The following is a 20,358-nucleotide window of genomic DNA, read 5'->3' as shown; positions in this document are numbered from 1 at the left end:
CACTTGCTGCAAAAGATGCACATGAAGAATGGGAAGTCCAACTGCTATATTCAAGCACTAGGCAGAGAAGCAATATAAAGAGGAGGGACAAGAGGTTCATTTATTAAAAGAAAATATGCAAAGAAGGTTTTACAAGTCTTCTTTTAAAAATGAATCAGAAGAAAAAACCTAGCTTTAGTACTTTTCACTTTCAGGAGCAAATCTCAAAGCACAGAAAGTTTAAAGCTCCATTAACAGTAAAACCCAGATAGGCTGCACCTGGCCAGTTCTGAAGGCTCCCTGTGGTACTACTTGGGAAATTTCTTCCTGCTCCCAGCTGGCAAACCAGAGTGTGCGCTATAGCAGGACTGCTATTACACCTTAAGCTCACTTCAGCTACTCAAATGGTTAAAATACTACCCTAAATCTCACCATGGCTTTTAACTAAAGCCTGTGTAGTTAAGGACTCTCATATAAAGTATTCAGTTACTTTCATATTCATAACTTTCAGTCTGAAGCTTTAATGTCTGAGCACCTACAAGTTCCATGGAACTCCTAGGAAAGAAGTCTTTTCTTTCCTTAATGTGTATTTGGAGGTCACATTACAAAGTGGACCAGTGTCACAGCAGAAAAGACTAAACGCCTGAGAACTGTTAGTGAGGCCACGGCTTTGAGATTTGATTTTATAAACACCCAGTGTAAGTCAGAACTCCTTGCTACAGGTCTGCTTCACATGTACTGCCCACACAACAATTCAGTTCCAAGCTCACCAAAGTTAATGATTGTTTTAATATTGCTCAGAAAAAAGAAACCTCTGCTACAGAAGCAGTCATGTGCCTACTCCAGGAAAAAAAGTAATGGAGGCATGTTCCTGTTTTTTAAAATATGTGTAATCTCTCAGATATAAACAGTACTACCCACGAGATTAAAATTAAGCATCAGCTTATAAATGTTATTGATAACAACCTCTCATAGTTAAGTGACTGTGCAGCATCTGCCCTTTCTATGCACACATTTTTTCCATTTTTAGCAGGGAGGTTCCTTTCAAACTTCAGTTTTTAATTTTTTTCCCAAAACTTATAAAAACTCTTTGTTTTTTTTACATGGCTTTAAATTACCGCTTTATTGACTTTACAAGTAAACCTAAAATATAATAGCGAGCATTGTAAAAAGACAGAGGGTTTCCCAGAAAACCTACAACAAGTAACTAAGAAAACTGGAAATACAGAAGACAGAAAACCAGAAGACAGAAATTTGGGTAGGGTTAGTTCTGCCATCTCAGACAACTGAGCCATCCTGCCGTCCTGAAAAATGTGGGGAAGACTTTCCATGACTCCGCTGTCAAAGCCGTTCCCTCTTTATCTGGAGAATTCCTCTGGGCAGATTTAATCACACGTAACTTCAGGGGTTCAAGAGAACCTTCAACCCAAACCAAGGGTAAGATAACAGGTAAAGATACACACAGGTCAGATTTGAAAACTAACATGCAGAGAAGGGAAGAACAATGCTGGTCAGTGTCAAGAGAGGCCTGCAAGTGCCCCAGGGTGACAAAAAGGAGTGTGGAAAGTGGACAAGGGAGCACTTCCTTGATAACACTTATGCAATGCCTGCTATGGTATTTCAAAGCTGATGCCATACCTTGTTTGTTCATAAATGTATTCTTCAGCCCCCACTGACACGCTGCGATACTTCTGAAAAACAAAAACAATAATTAGGTACAGTTTGAAACAAACAAACAGAAAATAGCAGCAAAAGCAAAACTGTGTTTACATGAAACCCCTCCAGAAAAAAACATCAGCCATTTAAAACTGAAATGCCTAAAAACTGAAGTGAAAACTAAATGGTCTTTACACTGGAATTGATCAAATTCCGTTTTTAGAGCTTTTCATAACCAACAGAATTGCAGCTGAAAAGCATCTGCCTTGTTGTATTCCTTGCTTGCACATTGATCCATTCTAAAACAAACCTGTAAAAACATACCCTATCTCAAAGATAAGCAGACTTGCAGGAAAAATCAGTTTTCCTAAAGACTTCACGTTGTCTTTTCTTTTGTTTTGCTTTATTTAAAATTACATGTGGCCAGCCGTCGTAAAGGTTTACAAAGAAATGTTGATACAAATTTAGATTGCTGTATATGCTATTATGAATAGGTGTGGTGATGAAGGCTAAAGCTTTGATGAAGGGCCTGGAGCACCTCTCCTGTGAGAAGAGGTGGAGAACTGAGGCTACTCTGCCTGGATAAAAGGAGGCTCAAAGGGATCTCATCAGTGTCCATAAATAACTGAAGGGAGGATGGCAATGAAGACAGAGTCAGGATCTGTTCAGTAGTGCCCAGTGCCAGGATAGGAGGCCACGGGCACAGACTGGAGCACAGGGGCTCGCTCTGAGCACTAAACAGCACTGCTGTGCTCTGCAGTGCTGAAGCACTGGCACAGGTTGCCCACAGGCTGTGGGGTCTCCTCCTTGGGGATGTTCAGAAACCTCCTGGCCATGGGCCTGGGCCCCCTGCTCTGGGTGTCCCTGTTGGAGCAGGGGTGGGCTGTTCTGTGTCTCTGTGAAAGCATTTTGCCTTCAATACAATATTTCCTTTGAGCAAAATGCACACTTTACTAGGTGAAGCAAAACTTTCAGTCACTCATTACAAAATGAAAATATCTGTCAGGACAAAAATTACATCAAGAGATGCTTCTCAAAAATGAAGTCTTTTTGTGCAGGCTAAGCAAGGATTTATACTCCACCTTCCTGAACATACAAGCCCATTTATACTCTACTATACGAGTAGTAACACATTTTCAGTGATTCTCAGTCATTGATGGATCGTTACATTTAATTTCCAGGACTTCTTCTGTGATTGCTGCTCAGCAATAAAAAGCAGTTTTGTTTCCAGAAGTATAACAACAAATATCCAGTATGACAGAATTGAAGAGCAAAATTATTATGTATCAGTCAGGAGTATTTCCTCACAATCAGAAATCAAGGATCCACAGGCACTAACTACAACAAGCAATCTAAGCTGTGATGGGATCATTACAGTGAAAATTGTCCCATCTAAGTTTAAAGCAGCTACAGGGGAAATACTGATTTTTCATTGGCAATCTAAACTCTCTCATTAATTATTCATTTAGTTGACCTAACTGGGTTTCTGTATCTTGAAATGGACATCACCTCTAAATGTCCTCATCCACAATGCTTGTGTAGAGACAATTTACTTTTCTAACAGCCGTGTACACAAGCACATAACAAATTTCTCCAACATTCAGTAAGAGCAAATTATCCTTAATGTAGCTGTTTTCATATTTTCATGTGTTCATTGTACCATTTCATAGAGGAGGAGGAGAAAATCTGAGGAGAATTTTACCACCTAATACATCTACTTATTCACACAAGCACTGTCACTCTTAAACCATCCATTTCTACCCTTCTGCTGCTCTGACTTGTTTGGACTATTCTGCTGCAGGCAAAAGCAGCCAGGGGCTATTTACCATACTAAGGCTAGTTTTATAATTACTTTGTCTCAGCAAAACAGTGTAAAAAAGTGACCAGGCAGCTCCCTCTCTCTCTCCTCCTCATCATTCCCCTAAATACACAAGCATATGAGTCTTTCCCTGCCTGTTGATCCCTTTATTCCCCTAATCCCACTAGTTTCACCTCCTTGCTTATGTTGAAGAATAGAACTTAGTGTAATGGACAGCTTTTGAAAAAATTAGGTTTATTTAGCAGCAGAGATGGATGCTGCTCATTTGCACTTTTAGAAGAACATCAAGAATTTCCCAGTTACAAAATGGGTGCTGTTTCTTACATTTAGGAAAAGGTCTGAAAGCACAGCTAGTTAATGGACAACTGATCTTCTTTGGGAATGGTATCTATCCTCTGCTTGCTACAGTAACATCCAAGACAGAAGATCAGTATCTGTTACTCTTCAAGTTTCCACTAAACAACTTAAAAACTGCCTTCTGAAACACCTCATGATTTTCCCCTACAATCAGCACAAACAGACAAGAATGCAACACAGAGGAGTGTTGAATGTTTTGAAACTAACATTACTGTTCTTTTAATGGCTGTTGTGGACAGCTCAAGTCTCCTTATCTCGTTTACAAGCTCAAACCGCTTATCTCGCTTACAGCTTTTCATTGAGTTCTTAGATGTTAATTTGAGATCAAAAACTTACTTCTGTTCCTCCGTCTTTGAAGGTGTCACTGTACGTACTGTCAGGAGTACTGCGCTGGTCATCTTTGAGATAATTGGTGTGGGGAGCAATGTTGGACACTTCATACGGTTCAAAGATAACCCCTCGGTGCTCCTCATTTTCTCCTCTTGTATAGTGTGCTTGTGGGGTCATAAAAACAGGAGTGAACTCTTCTGCTTTTATCACAGTCACTGCAGTCCCCGTAATTGGTGTGGAGCTGCCAGACACATTTGTGTTGTACTCCCTCTTGGAAGACTCCAATGGGTCTTGGTTCAAGGAAAGGTTAACTGGCACCGTCTTCAGGACTTGCACACGGTTCTCTCCCCCACTCAAATTACTCTGAGCTTCCGTGGAACTGAGACAATTTCTGCGAGACAAAAACACAAACATTATGAACTGTCCTGATAAAGTAAATCTCCTCCTTAAATAGCTTAATGACCTTAGATGGCAGGGAAGGAGATCTGTGCGCTTTCGACTCTGATAAGCCATTGCCATAACAAGTAGTACATTAACAAATCCTAAGCACACGACATGGTGAAGCAGGCGAGGTCCCGAACTCTTCAACAGCTTGGGAAAGACGATACAGTCGATTTGACCTCTAATTGGTAGGACTTGTGATAAATTCTGCCTATCTGGGATTACACTCACCCTGGCTTATAGTTTGGATGGGAAGTCAATCTACCAGTGCAACAACCCTTAGGCACAAAAAGGCATAAGGAGTAACACAAGGTATGGACTACTAACAGTAGATAATTTGCATGTGAAATAGCAAGTAGGAAGGAACAGCAAAATCCACATGCCGTATGCTCTTTCTGGACACTATGCTTGTGTGACTTGGATACCAATGCTCTTCTGAAAGAACAAGCACAGGAATCCTATTGTATCAGAGTAGATCAGTAACAAGATCGTGGCTGCAAGGTAACCTCCAGCAGCATTCCCACGTCTCTGCCTGTGGTCACTTTTGAAAACAAACAGATTGTTCACAGGAGTTGCACTGACATAAAATTGTTAACCTATAAACCTTTAAATAGGTCTAACATTCTGCTTTGTCTTCAACCCAGGAAATGTGCTCTGACATCAGAGTTCCTCTCTCTTCAGGCTTTCTACCTGAGGCCAGTTTTGCCAACCATACTCAACTTTGGAATTTCTCTGGGGTCATTAAAACTGTTCCTCGACAAACTTTCACATTCTGTTCTGAAACAGTGGATTTATACTACGACCTGTTTTAAAGTTTCACCTAACACATACTAGTACACATGCATAGGGTGTTTAGCTACAATTTAGCTAAACACAATTTACAATCAATTTAGCTACACTGAGAAATTCTGCCTAGCAAAAAATTAGATATATCTCCTTAAATATACACTCTCCCTTGTGCACAGGTCTAAATAAAAACAAGAATCAGGCTCCTCTGACTCTACAACTTTCAGCCTGCTGAGGAGGGCTGAAATCTGCGAAGAGTGACAAGAACTTCTCAGGGAATCATTTTAATAGTTACTTTATTTGTTTATGAGTAGACACTCAATTATGTCAAATAAAACTATAAACACTGGGTTACTGAAGCCAAGCTACTCAGTTTCTGCCCTAAGAAAATTGAAGGAAAAGCACCCAATAGCCAACTGCAATGTAATCTGACTTTACTAATCTCAGCAGCAGTGAAAGAACAAAACACAAGTCATGAAACTTTCTGCTACTTTGAAATTGCATATGGAATAATCTTGCTTAAGTTTTTAATAAATTAAAAGTAATAAGCAGTAAAGTTTGCTTCTCCAGATAGTCTTCATTCTTGTGTCTTTTGGAAGACAACCATAGATCTTCAAGCTATCCCTGCTCCTACAGTTCACAACTGATCAACACTGTTCGTATCTGGGTGTATGATTTTGAATAATACTGTACCTTTTATCTTGGTCTTCTTGATTATCATTCACTTTGTTAACAGACAACAGCCTTTTATCTCTGGGAACCTGAGAACAACATCAGGCATGGGGTCAGGTAAATGCAACTGTCAGGTACTTGCAACTTCATTTAGCTCTACTGTAACAATTAGAAAGACCAAAATGCATCAGCATTGTCTAATACACTGATGCAAGGAGCTGTTTTTCTTTGGGAGACTTATTGTGAGCAAGATAATTTCCAAAGAGAAAAAAATGTAGAGATTGTGGAGCTTTTTTTCTAGTCCTTGTGTAAATATATCTGTAGGAAAGCTCTTTCCTGCATGTCTATCTCTGGAATATAAAACTAGACTAAAGCAATGTCAGAATCTAAGCTTACATTCCCTAACACGCAGACCCACACACTCTTCACTGCTTAACAAATGATAAGAATGAAAAGGGGATGTTTTGATGAGCACTGCACAGAGAACATTTGAGCTCAGAGGAAGTAGGGTTTTCAGTTAAACCAGAAGAGCCAGCTGTGAGGTCCACCTGTTACAGAGCAGTCAGAAGTATGCAGAACTTGTACCAGGGAAAGCATACAAACCCTTCTCTTCACAAGCATGAGAAGAGGTCGGGGCATGCTGGCATGTCATCAGAGAACACTAACTTCTGCTTTGCTGAGTGCAATGGTGGCCATGAGAATTAAGTCAAATATGACCCCAAGACTGACTTAGATCAACTCTAAATGGCTTACAGATTCCCACATACTGGTTTTCTGAAGTCAGAATAGAAATGAAATCACCAAGGGCAAAGTTGCTGCCATGGCTGTGTTTTCCTTTGCCGAACCAGCAATTTTGGAACAAACACTTCTCACCTACTACTTCCAAGAGATGGTACACCCATGCCATCACAGCAGTTAATTCATGATTAAAGAGCAAGAATAGACATAAGGATGGACTAAAGTCATGCCTGTTATCTTCAAATACTTTATTAAAAGATCAGGAAAACACTTGGATTTAGAGGGGAAAAAAATGATACTACAGTACCTAACGTTAACATCAACTGTATCTGGTATATTCTAATAATTCCTATTGACTAGGAAAAGCTCTTCAAAAAAACCACCATTACCAGCACGTGAGAATAGATGAACCAGATGATAAATAAGGGCAATTCAAGAGTCCTTTGAATGGGAAATCCTCCTCTACAACATCACAGTGCAGCTCAGAGCTTGAAGCTAGAATTTAACTTCCTGTTTGAGAGCATCATCAAGAGCAATCCTTTTCTCTCACTTTAAGACAGAAGTGACCATTACTGAATGCTGGAAATGGCTTTGAGATTAACACAGCTTACTCCATCTGAGCCCCCCAGGGGCTCTTGCAACTGTCTGGAACTGGGGACAGGTGTGTTCACCAAAACACTGTTTTGGGAAGGGAAAGACCTGTTTTCTGTTTTTATACCAAAAAAAAAAAAAAAAATTGAGCAGAATAATGAACTTCAAGATACAAGGGTATATACAAGGCTAGGACAGAAAAGCCAGTACTCCAGATGGTCATACACATCCTAATTGTATGAGTCCACATTAACTTCACAGACTCTGCTAATTCTGCCAAAAAGACAAAAGGACTGTTCCTCTTTCTTACTGGGAAAAACCTTTATCTACTCCTTGACAAACTGACTCAGACAAAAGAATGGAACATCTCTTGAAATATAATCAGTAATGAAATAAAACAATGATTAGCACTAATGTTGGCATATAACATCTTGCCTGTAAACTTTGTCCTTAACACTTATCTAACAATTGTAGCAGAGACTGTGAAACCCATTCTCTAAAAGCATTTATGCTAATAAATACTAGCAGCAGAGTTCTTTCATTTTCAATTTCCATTCCTGCTACCTCTTCATGAATTAAGAGCAGAGCTGGCTTCATTCTGCTGGATTTCAAAGAAGGTCATCCGTTCACAACAGAAATCAGCAGCTTGGGAAGTAAGAAGGTAGATTAAGTGGAGGTAGATTAAAGCCCAGTTTCAGATTTTAGCATTTAATAGGCATCACGGATTTTGTTTCCAGAGCATAAAGAGGTCAGCCTGGTTTTCAGAGTGACATTTCTGCATTACAGAGAGAAGTATCCTGTAGGGCTCTCCTCCAACTTCAGCAGAATCCTTTGGTATAGCCCTAAATTATGAAATATATGAAAAAGAAAGGTGGTATCGAAGTGGAAGATAAAGCCCTAGGCTTAAAATCTGATAACAGATGGAAATTATACATAAATGCCTACCCTGTACATTGAGTCAGCTCAGTGTCCAGCTCCATTTCTGTTCTTCACCTTTCTATTTAGACCTCAAACTTCAAGTGCGAGGGCTAGACCTCACTGTATGTTTGTACACAGCCTACTGCAATCATTGTACAAATAAAAATAACATGGGAAACTGTCAGATGAGCGATAGTCCAGCCAAAGAACAAATAAAACAGCTGTGGAATGAAGCAAAAAAGCAGACAAACCTAGAGATGGACAAGGTCTCCTTTTTTTCTACTTTTTAAACTAGTATTGCAAGTATAGGAGCACCAAATAAAGGGGGTTTATTGATCCAAGGTTCTTCCAAGGTAAGAGGAAGAATGCAGTACTGTAGAAGAAATCATGCCTGTACAGTTGATATGAGAATTCTGATTTTGTTTTTTCTCTCCAGAACTAAATTCGTCAAAACAGCCTCGGGGAGGCTTCCTAAAGTGGAAAGGACACTTGATGCCAGTATCAGAGATAAAACAAGGTGTAGCGAGTTCTGTCTTTGAAAACTGGCTCTTTTGATGCCTCATTAGAGCAGACCCCTGCCAGTGCAGCAGGGAGGAATACCGATGGAGTTACCTACTTTATAATAGTCATATAATAGGCCAAGGGCAGCAGCACTGTCCTCATCACCATTTATGCTCATCATGGCCTTGGTAGCTGCTGTTAGGGGATTCTCCAAATACGACTTCCAGGCTTCATCTTCGCTGGTGTAGGCTCGTCTGGTGTTGAATGAAGTGTCATTTGGCACTAAGGCCACAAGTCGCTTGTTACTGCATAGACAGGAAGAATAAAATAGTGATCCAGGAGGGATTACTTTATTTGTAATTCACAAGGCATGTTAAAGAACATCACATAGCTAAATGAAAGTGATACGTTATATCAAGCAAGTGCCTCTGTAACAAACTTGGTGACACAAATATTTAACAGTATTTGGTATCTTAAGAACTTAACCCCTGATAATAACGTAAATGTATTTTTACAGTCAGAGTTATTGAGATATTTTAAAACTAATTGTGGAAAAAAGGAAGTTACAATGCAAGAACAATTTTGCACCAATATTTTTGTTAGCTGTACACCTTCATTGGGAAAAATGAAATTAACTCAAATTCATTACAATAAGACACAAATGGAAATAACACTAAAATGTGTATTGTAATGCTAGTCTGGTGTTACCTAAACTTGGCCTGGTTCAGTATTTAATAACAGGGTACACCCTACAACTGAGCTATTTTCTGCTTGTGGAATGCAATTTGTCAATAGTTTCAGACAGGTTTCCAATAACAAAGGTATGAGCAAAGGGTCTAGTGGATGGAACACAATGAGTCAACATATTTGAGCTCGGTTCACACTTTATCACTCATCAGATGTAGTTACAGATCCATTGTAAATACATGCAGGACCATTTGTAAGTGGAATTAGTAGTAGAGCGGTTTCCTCCATCCAGAAAGTAGTACAAACTGACCAGTGCCAGCAAGTCTAATGAGAGAGATTATTTTGCAGATGTAGCTGGAATTTCCAATGTAATGGAAACATAAATGAAGATAACTGTATCTGCTCTTATATCTGAATATGCATATTCTTATATCTGAGTATACTGTAGCTTTTTATAAACCATTTCTTGCTATCCCCTACACAGGAGCCATTCAGTATCCAGTTTCCTCTTTTTGCTCTCCTGTAGTTAGCACAGTGCCAGCTCTGCAGGTCGCACCATGGTGGCTTCACAGTGGCAGGGGAGGGTAACTCCTGTTCACAGGGAGCCCCAGGACTAACAGCCCATTGCCTGACCTCAGCCATGGGAACAGCCATGGGCTCCACGTGAAGCAGAGCGTGACCCCTGGACTGCGGGGAAGAGGAGGGGGTGGCTGAGATCACTATCTCCATGGTGCAGGAGCACTGGCTACAGGCCTCTTTATTTAGTGGAAAACAAAATAATCTACGTGATACATGGAGCAGAATTTTATGAATTCTGGGGGGAAGGGAGCATGTCATAGCTGCACAAATACATGCAGTGATTACAGGTCAGGTTATACTCTCTTTTCATCTGAAATACCTGGAGTTTTGGAAGCTCCCCTCCTTTCCCGAGGGCCTTTCTTGCTGCCTGACCTTTTGCCGTCTGTTCTAAGGATTTTCACCCTCCCTGTACTCACACATACATTTGTGTTGCTGTGGGTTTGCTAGAGCAAACAAAAGCTGAAGTACAAAGTAGGGACCCAGAGAAAGACAGAGAGACCTGAGAGGTCTGCTTTCCTTTTCAATGCGTTATTGTTAGCGGCTCAAATCAGATTTGCAGCGGCCCCATTGTTCGTGCCAGGGGTGGCTGAAGGCCCGTCCCCGCTCTGGAATAGCCAATTCTCTCTGGCTCGCTGCTCATTTTCCATGCAAGGATTCTCCTTTCTTCAACAAAGCTCCCCTTCAGTTGCAGCACCGGCACTGCACAGCGCACAGCACACAACGTCCCGCTCACCCGGAGCGGTTCACAGTCAGCACTGCCTTTGGTCGCACCGACACAACAGTCCTAACTGTTTTACGAGTGCAGCAGGCAGACAGCAGACACCCTTTGGAAGCACCATCTAACAGCCACACTGAGCTCAGACACAGAAATGCTGGAGGGGAGGAGCTGCTCCTACAGCAATCAGAAGACTGCCGTCCCGCACAGGCACAGAAGTCATTGGGAAGTGAAGGTACAGGAGCTCCAGAGAAAGCAGCCTGCATGCCAGCAGGCGGGCACCACAAAGCCACACGTGTACAGGCCTAAGGCCTCCCAGAGCACGTTTTCCCTACACCCCAGGTTTTCACATGTAAAAACTCAGTAGCCTCCTCCTCTGACTGCAGAGATGGTCTGCAGCTAATCGACCCGCACGCTCATTGTGTTTACTCTGCAAACAGACTGAAACAAAAGCACTAAGAAAAATAGAAAACTTCCTCTTCCTCGCCCCCCCCACCCCCCCCACCTGCCTCCCGCTGTAATCAGCTTTGTGGGAGGTTAATGGTCAGACTTAATTATCATGATTTAACATACTCAATCATTTCAAAGATTGTACGCAAAGCACTCAGCCAAAACAACCGAGCTCGCTTTAAGAAAACTTCTCTATTAATTAAGGTCGTTTGGAAGGAGGGAATGTTTGCCTGGAGAACCAAGGCTGCTGTGTGTGCGCATGTCCCCTCTGCTGTTCCACAGCTCCCAAACATCCAGGACTAGGTCAGCCAGATGTGACAGGGGCACAGCTCCAAGGAGACCAGCTCCTCCAAACCAAAAGAGCCGTACTTTATAACATCCCCTTCACCTGGCTAGAAAGGACAAGAGCAACAAGTACCAGGCACATCTAAGCCTCCCGAGGCCCATCAGTGCAAGGAGCCCAACCACAACTATGACCCCCACATCTAAGCCTGCCCACAGCCAGGACACACACTAACCAGCCAGAGCCAGCAGCACACCTGTGCACTCTGCCATCACACCACATCTACTGCGGAGATGCAACTTAGTGGGGGAGGAGAGCCAGTAGGTGAAAGCCACAAGCTTCCTTTCCAGCTATCCCATGAGCTCCTACTGAATGCCAAGTGCTTTTCTTGTCTTTTGTTAAACAGCAGAAGGCAGCTCTGTATCTAAACTTATAGATGTATAGCTGAGGGGCCAGACTGCCCTGACACTTCAGTTTTTATATCAAAACTGAATTTCACACAACCTTTAATTTGCAAAATCCTTTTCTCCAAACTGCTTAGTAGCAACATTTTTGCATCAAGCTTATGAAACTAGATTCTGCAAGTGTGGCATATAAATAGAGACATCCATACTTGTGCTTGCTTTGTCTCATTGCTGTATCTGGAGTCCCACAGCATGAATTGGTGAGGAATGCTGCATAGGATCCAATGATCCCCATGGCAACACATTAAGGGCTTGGCCTTTCAAGTCCTCCTGATTGGAGATGAACAACCTTCAGCAGCCATCACTTGGGGCTACAAAGTCCTGTTACAGGTGAAACTCACACAACTTGATGCAATTGGTAAATTAACTTCAGATGGAACCATAAACGTTCATCAATACATTCAGGAAAAGCAGTAAGAAAGGCAGCTTGGTGAGCAGCTGCTTTTTATTGAATAGCAAGATTTCCTGCCTGCCAGTCTCCTCCCCCTTTCTGATGAACACAAGCTTCCTACTCGATCCGCAAAGTTCACACATCCCCAATCTCCTTTTTCCTAAGTTCAGTCTACACAGATGCCAGGGGGGGCTGAGAGCCACCCTGAACCCAAGTGCACGAATGGACTCAGATGCAACATGCCTGCAGGAACTGTGCAACCATCCCACTCTCCCCTACCATATGCTCAGCATTACACGTTGTTCCAAACAGTGCTTGTGGGGAACAAAATCTCCTCTAGATGCCCCCAGCTTTTGTCTTACCCAGGAAATCCACTCTTGAAACAGAAAACAGACCCATCTCAGCCATTTCCTGGGGTTTGAGTGCTTGTTTGGACACCATGTTTGTTCCAAGAACAAACAAATAAATAAATAAGAATCAAAGAGCTCTATTCTGTATCCTTACAGACTTGTTTATTCCCCCAGATAAGACATGAGGGCTTCCCCACCTGTGATTGCAAGGTGCTACATGGGAGCTCACATTGCACCCCAGGTTCCTGATCCCTTAATTGTCCAGAGCTGAGACCAGGCTGAAGAATGCTATGACTGGGGGCATTATGGAAGGAAAACCTACCTGCTTCAGCTTTCCTCCTGTACAAAGAGGCAGAGGTCTCCAGCAGCACCCATGTTTTGTTGGCTACAACAAAGGGTGTGGGAACTCACTTCAGTCACATGCAGGAGTCAGAACATGCTCCTCCTTTAGATTTTACATAATGAAGAGCGTGGTCATTTACTGGTGTTTCAATAGGCCTAAAGGCCTCTGTAAGCTTAGCTTATAATTGCACAAGTCTCCAGGCAGCTCTGATGTGTAAATGAAATGTAGTCCTAGTCCTACTAGTGCTTAAAGGCATTTGTTTGGAAGAGGTGAGCCTAAATACACCTACCTCTGTATACTACTCTGCCTACACATAGGGTTAAAAAGAAAAACATATCCACAGTTGTCTCACTACAAGTTTTATTAAAAAAAGAAAGTGTTGACTCCTCAGGATTTATTGCCAAAGTCATAATTAAAACATCAGCAACATCTTCACTTCAATTAGACAGTTGTTTAAGCTACAAAGGAAGGTGAGTGTTTAACGAACGGGAAAATCCCAGCCCACATCTCTCGGTATTTCATCTTCCACAAGCAGCAATCGCATCCTCCCCAGAAGCATCAACAGGTCTCCAAAATGCACTGTGCCCAATCCAGGAGGGTTGTTATCAATACACAGATGACTGGGAGTGAAGGAGAACCACAGCAAGGAGAACATCTGCAGCCCAGAAGATGCAACATCTGGCCCAAGCAGCCACCCATATCAAAGAGCTCCCATTAAAGAGGCAGAGTAATTTTGCCTACTGCTGACTGCAGGAGGTTTTGGACCCTCACAGTTTCAGGGCAATCATTCTTATTGAGTGCAAGACCAACCTAAGCAAGATCAAGTGGGTTAAATGACTAAAACGGATGATTCCGTTCCAACTTTACTAGGAGAGTGGTTAGGCCCTGGAACAGGCTGCCCAGGGAGGTTGTGGATGCCCCGTCCTTGGAGGTGTTCAAGACCAGGTTGGACGGGGCCCTGGGCAAACTGATCTAGTAAAGGTGTATGTTTGGTGGCCCTGCCAGGCAGGGGGGTTGGAACTACATGATCCTTGAGGTCCCTTCCAACCCAGGTCATCCTGTGATTCCTCCTTTAAAAAACACTCAGAGTGGAAGTAAAATGAATTGCAAGTACAAACCAATGGGAAAAAATAAAAAAAGAAAACAATAATTAAAAAAAAAAGACTAGTTCAGCAATCAGATGCTGCCTAGAAGTTCTGTTTTTACTCAAAACCAAAATAACTTAAGCGTGTAAAAGTGATTTAAAAGATTAAAATAAATTGGCAGCTCATTAACATTGGAAGAGATATGATGCATGCCAAAGCAGAGGTAAAAAATGCCCAACATCGTGACATCTCCTCAAACAACAATGATCCCTCTGGAGCTCACAGCACAGAGTAGAGCAGAAGTAGCACTTGGCAGCTTTGGATCAGGCCACGCTTGGCTTTGCTCAGTAGCGTATTTCAGGCATGCACAGCACACAGGGCTGTTCTGGCTGCCTACAAATAGCAGCAGGCTTTAAAATTAAGAGCAGGTCACGGCAAAGCTTCCCTGACCTGCCGCAGTTTAACCTGCCCACTGACCCCGCAGCCCTGACTCATTCAGTTCTCCCATGAGAGTTAATGGAAATGGAATCGCTGCACCGACAGCACAGACCGCTGGATTTTCAGAGCACAAAACCTTTTACATGGCCAGGAGGAAAACAAATTCAACAGCTGAGTGATCCTGGGAGGCAAAAAGTGAACCTAAAAGTACACTGTACAGAGCAAATAAAATACTGGAATAGGCCATCATCTCAAAGTACTGGGAAAATGAACAGAACTACGCAGATGTGTAATCTTCAGGTTGGAGACATTCTCAGCTTACCTGTATGTTGCAATGTTTGTCTTCTCCTCAGTTCACATGCACTTAATAGGGTTTCATTGGTTAAATATTTCATAAGCAACAGGTCTCTTCTTTATGAAGCTGGTGCTGTTAATGAACAGGACAGAGCCCCTGTGTACACTGGGCCATCTGAACCAATTAGTCCTTCCCTTTCAATTAGCTACTGCTGTCCCAATCGCCGATTAGAAAGTTAGTGAAATTCTTTCCTTGACGACTAACACTGAAAATCTCATCTTAATAGATTCTCTATCCAGAATCTCAGCAGCGGAAAAGAAAAACATAGCAGTCTGCAACCTAATTGCCATTCTTCATGATGGGGAGCAGGTTTGGCCCTCAAAGAAGGAATTAAGTATAATTCCCAGAACCACACAGAAAACCATAAACGCCCTTTGCTGTTACACTACTGGATGCTTAAGCTAAATAGAATGAAGGCAGCAACTCCAACCAGGAAGAAACACAAAACCAGGACAAAATTACTCTGTTAACAGTCCAAGATGGACTTCAGCCACAGACGCTGCCAAGCAGCAGGCAGAATGGGAACATGTCTCCAATGACACATGGGAGCAGGTCTGAACCTATTCCCACATCCAGTATCACCCCCTCCACTCAGTTATTTGCCCACGTGGACATGCTCAGTGTGGACCTGGGCTGCCCCCAGCCCTCCTTCATGTGGTTGGTCTGAGCGCACCCCAACCCCCATATCTGCCCCCTGTCCTCAGTCTCTCCTCTGCATCCTGGAGGTGTTGGAGCCTGAGTAGCTGGGGCTGAAACCACAGGGTCAGCAGGCTCAGGCCTGCTCCCAACCCCACTCTTCATGCAGCATCAATGCCAGCCATTGAGGGACTTGCCACTCACCCAACACTGGGAACGGACAGTGCTATGGTGGGAATATTGTTCCTCATTCACAGAGCTAGTGGCAATTCAGCACCCTGTTAAGTCTCACAAGTACCAAGGTTGCCAAATTAGCTCTAGCTGTGTTCTGGAGCCATTAATCCAAGATTCTGCAAAGCTTAAATCTTTAGCAGCTCTGTCTGTAGCACTGCCATTGCACACGTATCTCTACTGACATTGGGGGGGGGGGGAAGATGGGTCAAAGGGAGGCAGCAGCAAGTGGTCCCAGCCTGCTTAAGTCAGTACTACCACTGAGAAATGCATGTGAAACCATGTCTTATCTCCTCTGACTGATAGGAGTTTAGGGAAGAAAGCAGGCCAGACCCAGCTTAAGCAGCACAGCTAAGGGGAAAGATGGGAGATATGCACACTATCTCAGGGATAATCTCCCCTTCCAAGCCCCTCAGTTAGCATTAGAATCCAGTGACCTGCTCTTTAGCATTCTCACTCCACTACCACCTTTCTCACTTAAAGAGGATGATGCAGGTAGCACTGCCAATGGCCTTTCCATGCCTTCTGTGGCCGTCATCAACCACTTGCCTGCAGCAGTGCTTTACTAGCACAGACTGCACAAAAACATGCCCACCAACACTGACAAATCAACTGACCTTGAAATAACAGACTTCCCTATCCAGCCTTGTACGCAGGGAAGGCTTCTTTTTACCTAAAGAACGGGCCACGTGGAGGAGCACAGTGTTGTACTCCTTGGATTAGATTTTAATAGAATATAAGAGTCTTTAAAAACAAAAAACAAGAACCAACCAACAACAGAACTACCCATACAACATCCCAGTTTAACCTAAGCCCTCATTCCACTCCGTCATCTTTCTGAAAATGAATCTATTTGTCTTCTCACATTACACTTGTACACAGAGAGCTCAGGGGATTTCTTTACTTTTCATTTCCTTTCCAAACCATCACCTATAAACTTTCTCAAGCTGTCCAACCAACTAGAGGCAGAGCACGGGCCCACCCGCACAGGGGCAGTGCTGCTGACTGGGAATCCCTTAGGTGGTGACACCATTGGGGGAATGGGAACAGAAGGACTGATGCTCCCATCTGTAGCTTACATCCCTACCATGCTGTGCAATGAAGGCCAGTCATGGGACTGGTAGCATTCGAGACCCAGGGGAAAAGCACTTTCACCCTCATTCCTGTAGTCTTATGCATGAGTCAGGCTTTGCTCCTGGATGAGCCCATAGGGATGCGCGTCCGTGCCGCTCAGTTCTCAGCGAGCCCGGTTCCTCCCTGCCCCGGGGCAGCCCTCGGAGCTCCGTCCTCGTTCCCCTCCTCGCACTTCAATCACTGCTGCCCTCACCAAGGCCTCCGCAGGCGTCCGTTCCGCTGCCACTCACACAGCTCCGACCTCTGCTCCCAGTTCCTGCCGCCATCGGCCTCACTTCACGTCAGCGGCCACGGCCGACTTCTCCTGGCTCCCGTGGCGCAGCAGCCGGCCCCAATGCCGCCCTCTACCCGTAACCCCTCCGTCCCCACCGGGCGGCCCCACGTCCTTCCGCAGGTCACCCCGCCGCAGGCCCCTCCTCTCCGCCTCCTCCTCCACAAAGGCCCCTTCGTGCGGGCGGCGGGGGAGCCTCGCACCTTCCACGGCCGGACAGGCACCGAGCCGCCGTCCCGCCGTGCCCGGCCTCCATCTTCCCACCCGTTACCTCCCGCCTCCATGTTCCGCCCGTTACCCGCCCGACGCCCGCACCCACCCAAGATGGCCCGCGCCGCATTCCTGCGCCTGGGCCTCGGGGCGTCCCCTTACGGGAGAGCGGGGAGAGAACAAAGCGCGGTGCCCACGGCTACGAACCGGGCCCGCGGCTCTTAGAGCTGCCCGAGGGGCGGTGGGCACAGCAGGGCAGGGCAAGGGGCGGCAGGAGCCTCGTGCTCCGTGCGGTAAGGCAGCACACGGCCGTGCCCTGAGCGGGGATCCTCGAGGTGAGGGGAAGGAAAGACACCCCCATAAATAAAAAATAAATAAATAAAATAAAAAAGAAAGAATAAAATAAAATAAGGACCAAAGCGAGGCCGAAAGGAAACAAACCAAACCGGCTCCGCACGCTGCGGGGCCCGGCGGAGCACATCAACACATCCAACCGGTCGGGCCGCGCCGGGCGCACTTACTTGTCCGTCTCTTGTGACATGTTTGCTCCAATGAACTCGCTCCCCTTTCCCGGCTCTCGGTCTCCCCGGTGGAACTGGACTTTCAGGTCTGTGCAGGTGAAGGTGCTCGCGAAACGCCCGGCGCTGCAGAACCAGAGCTACAGGTAATTCTTCTTGCCGTGCCCCCCTGGCCCCGCTCCGCCGCCGGGGCAGCGCAGCGCCGCGCAGGTACGGGCCCAGCCCCCTCCCCCGAGCATGTGGGGAGCGGCGCGGAGAGCGGCCGGGCCGGCAGCGCAGGTAACTTCCCGAGCGGAGCCGGATTCTTCCACTAAAGGAGCGGGGCAGAGGGCCGAGCCCGGAGCTGATTGGGCGGGGCGGGCGGGCAGGTGAGCTGCCATTGGAAGAGGAACGCAGGTACGGCGCCACCGAGCTCCAGGTAACGCGCCGAGCCGCGCCGGGAGGCACCGCGGGGCCGCACAGCCAAGGGAGAGGGACGGAGAGGGAGAGGGGAAGGGAGGGACGGCGCCGCGATGGCGCTCGGGTGGCGGCCCCCGGCGGGAGGCACGGCCGGGACCGGAGAGAGGCCGGAGAGGGGCCTCGAGGGCGGCCTCGAGGGCGGCCGGGCGTGACGGGGCGGCGGAGCTCGGGCAGGTGGCGGCCGAGCTCCCGGCCACTTCGGGAAGCAGTTGTCGGCCGGGCTCCTCGCGGGGTTCGGGGCCGGTTCGGGGCGTTTGTGTCGCTGCTTGTGTCGCTGTTTGGCTTTTTCCGACGGCTCCGTCTCTGCCCGGCGGTGCCGCTCCCATCGCTGCGCGCTCTGAGTCGCGGCCGCGGGTAGCGGCTGCCCGGGGCTCAGTGCCGTCCGAAGGGACGCGATGGAGCTCTGCAGGCGGCAGCCGACAGCCGCCGGTGGGGAGGGGTAGGAAAAGGGCTCCTCGGGTCAGCTCGGAAGCCAGAGAAGCGAGGAAGCGTCTGCGCTCAGTCCCCGTTACCCCAGCGCCGCTCCTTCCTGCTCCTCACATCGAGGCATCTTCCTGAGCATCTGGCTTCATCTCTGCGTTACAAATAGTGCTGCACGTGGGGGAAATAGGCCGCTGTATTGCACGGTGAGCTCTGCAGAAAAGTTAGTTAGCAGAACGAGTTTATACTGTCCTAGGAGAAGGACTTTTCTACCTTCGATTCCGGCTGATGAGGACTTAGCAAAAGTTGTTCACAAAAATTAACCAAGTGTGAGGGCTGCTCCAAAAGTAATGCCTCCCGTTTTGGATTCTGGGATTCTATTTGGTTTTGCTGGCCCACAGCATCGGAGGTGGATGTTGTTGGTGTGGCAGTAAAGGCTGAACCTTCCCACTGACACCCGTTACATGTTGTTGCTGTGTGACAGATGGCAGCAGTGACAAAGTGGCATCTGACATGGAAGTGCATATGAAGCAAAGGTGTGGAATTAAATTCCTCCATGCAGAACAAATGGCACCCACTGACTTTCACTGATGCTTACTGAGTGATTCTGGAGACCAAGCAGTGGGTGTGAGCACAGGGAGACGCACAGAATTGCATTCTGGGGCTCTGATCATTCAGTGCAGTGGAAATCGAGGTTGACTCTAAAGTCTCCGATGTTACTGTATCACTGTCAGGCACAAATGATTGTTACTGTCTCTCAGCCCTTGTCTATATTCATAGTAACTAACCAAATAAAGCGCGATCAGTTCTAAGTCAGCTCAAGTGTAGTCCCATGAAGATCACAGGATGTCAGCGATTGGAAGGGACCTCAAAAGATCATCTGGTCCAATCCCACCACGGGATTTCCCATTATGTTTTTAACTAAGCTGAGTTAGAAGTGTAGCTTAGCTAGATTAATGACACTTGGACTGAGCACAGAGTATGACTTAGCCTTCCTTTGTTTTCAGTCCCAGGAAAGAGGAATCATTATGCAATCTGTAAACCCCATCAGACATTGCTGATGTGGCCTGAATTGTGGATAGCAAATACTGGTATTGAACTTCTCAGTCTGTTGGCCGTTATACATAACAATGCCTGTATAAGTCGGTTTGCAGAATACATTTTGAGGAAGCCATAAGACTTTGTAAAGCATAGAGAAGCAGTGTGATTTATTCACTACAAACAGTGCGGTTGTTTAGTATAAAGAGTTACTTTGTCATCTTAAAACAGGCTGAGTCTCCCAGGCACGTTACTGTGAGATACTGTGAGCTGTTCTGGAGGAACAATGGGAATCCTATCGCAGATTAAATTAATGAAACCTTACTGCTAACTGCAGAAATGATAAGATTTCATTCACAAATATTGATATTATGTTGAAAGAAGCTTTTGAGACCTGGAAAGGCTGCCTAATTGAGTGCTGTAAATAGGATTAACCTCAATTCAGGTATCCTCTTTCCCTTTTTACTGTTTTTTTTTTTTTCAAATTATGGGGAACATTTGGATGTGTGACTT

At 45.3% G+C, this 20,358-nt stretch overlaps 1 protein-coding gene across 5 annotated transcripts in view; it reads right to left on the bottom strand.

Moving 5' to 3' along the window:
- The window catches only part of GRHL2 (grainyhead like transcription factor 2), a 61,212-nt gene extending 42,929 nt beyond the window's left edge, over positions 1-18,283 (bottom strand). Inside the window, exons 1-5 of one of the 5 annotated variants that reach the window (XM_015856107.2) lie at positions 17,932-18,283; positions 8,904-9,093; positions 6,062-6,129; positions 4,148-4,532; positions 1,618-1,670 (exon numbers count right to left, since the gene is read on the bottom strand). In XM_015856107.2, coding sequence (XP_015711593.1) covers positions 1,618-1,670; positions 4,148-4,532; positions 6,062-6,129; positions 8,904-9,093; positions 17,932-17,951 — 716 coding nt within the window. In that variant the 5' untranslated portion in view covers positions 17,952-18,283. Of the gene's footprint in view, positions 1-1,617; positions 1,671-4,147; positions 4,533-6,061; positions 6,130-8,903; positions 9,094-14,895; positions 17,889-17,931 lie in introns of those variants that run through there. The other 4 variants (XM_015856105.2, XM_015856106.2, XM_015856108.2 and 1 more) reach the window with 4 other exon arrangements.
- Between the last annotated feature and the right edge of the window lie 2,075 nt (positions 18,284-20,358).

Source organism: Coturnix japonica, chromosome 2 (genome assembly GCF_001577835.2).
Source record: "Coturnix japonica isolate 7356 chromosome 2, Coturnix japonica 2.1, whole genome shotgun sequence".
Classification (NCBI taxonomy): Eukaryota; Metazoa; Chordata; class Aves; order Galliformes; family Phasianidae; genus Coturnix; species Coturnix japonica.
This window is presented reverse-complemented; position numbering and strand designations above follow the sequence as displayed.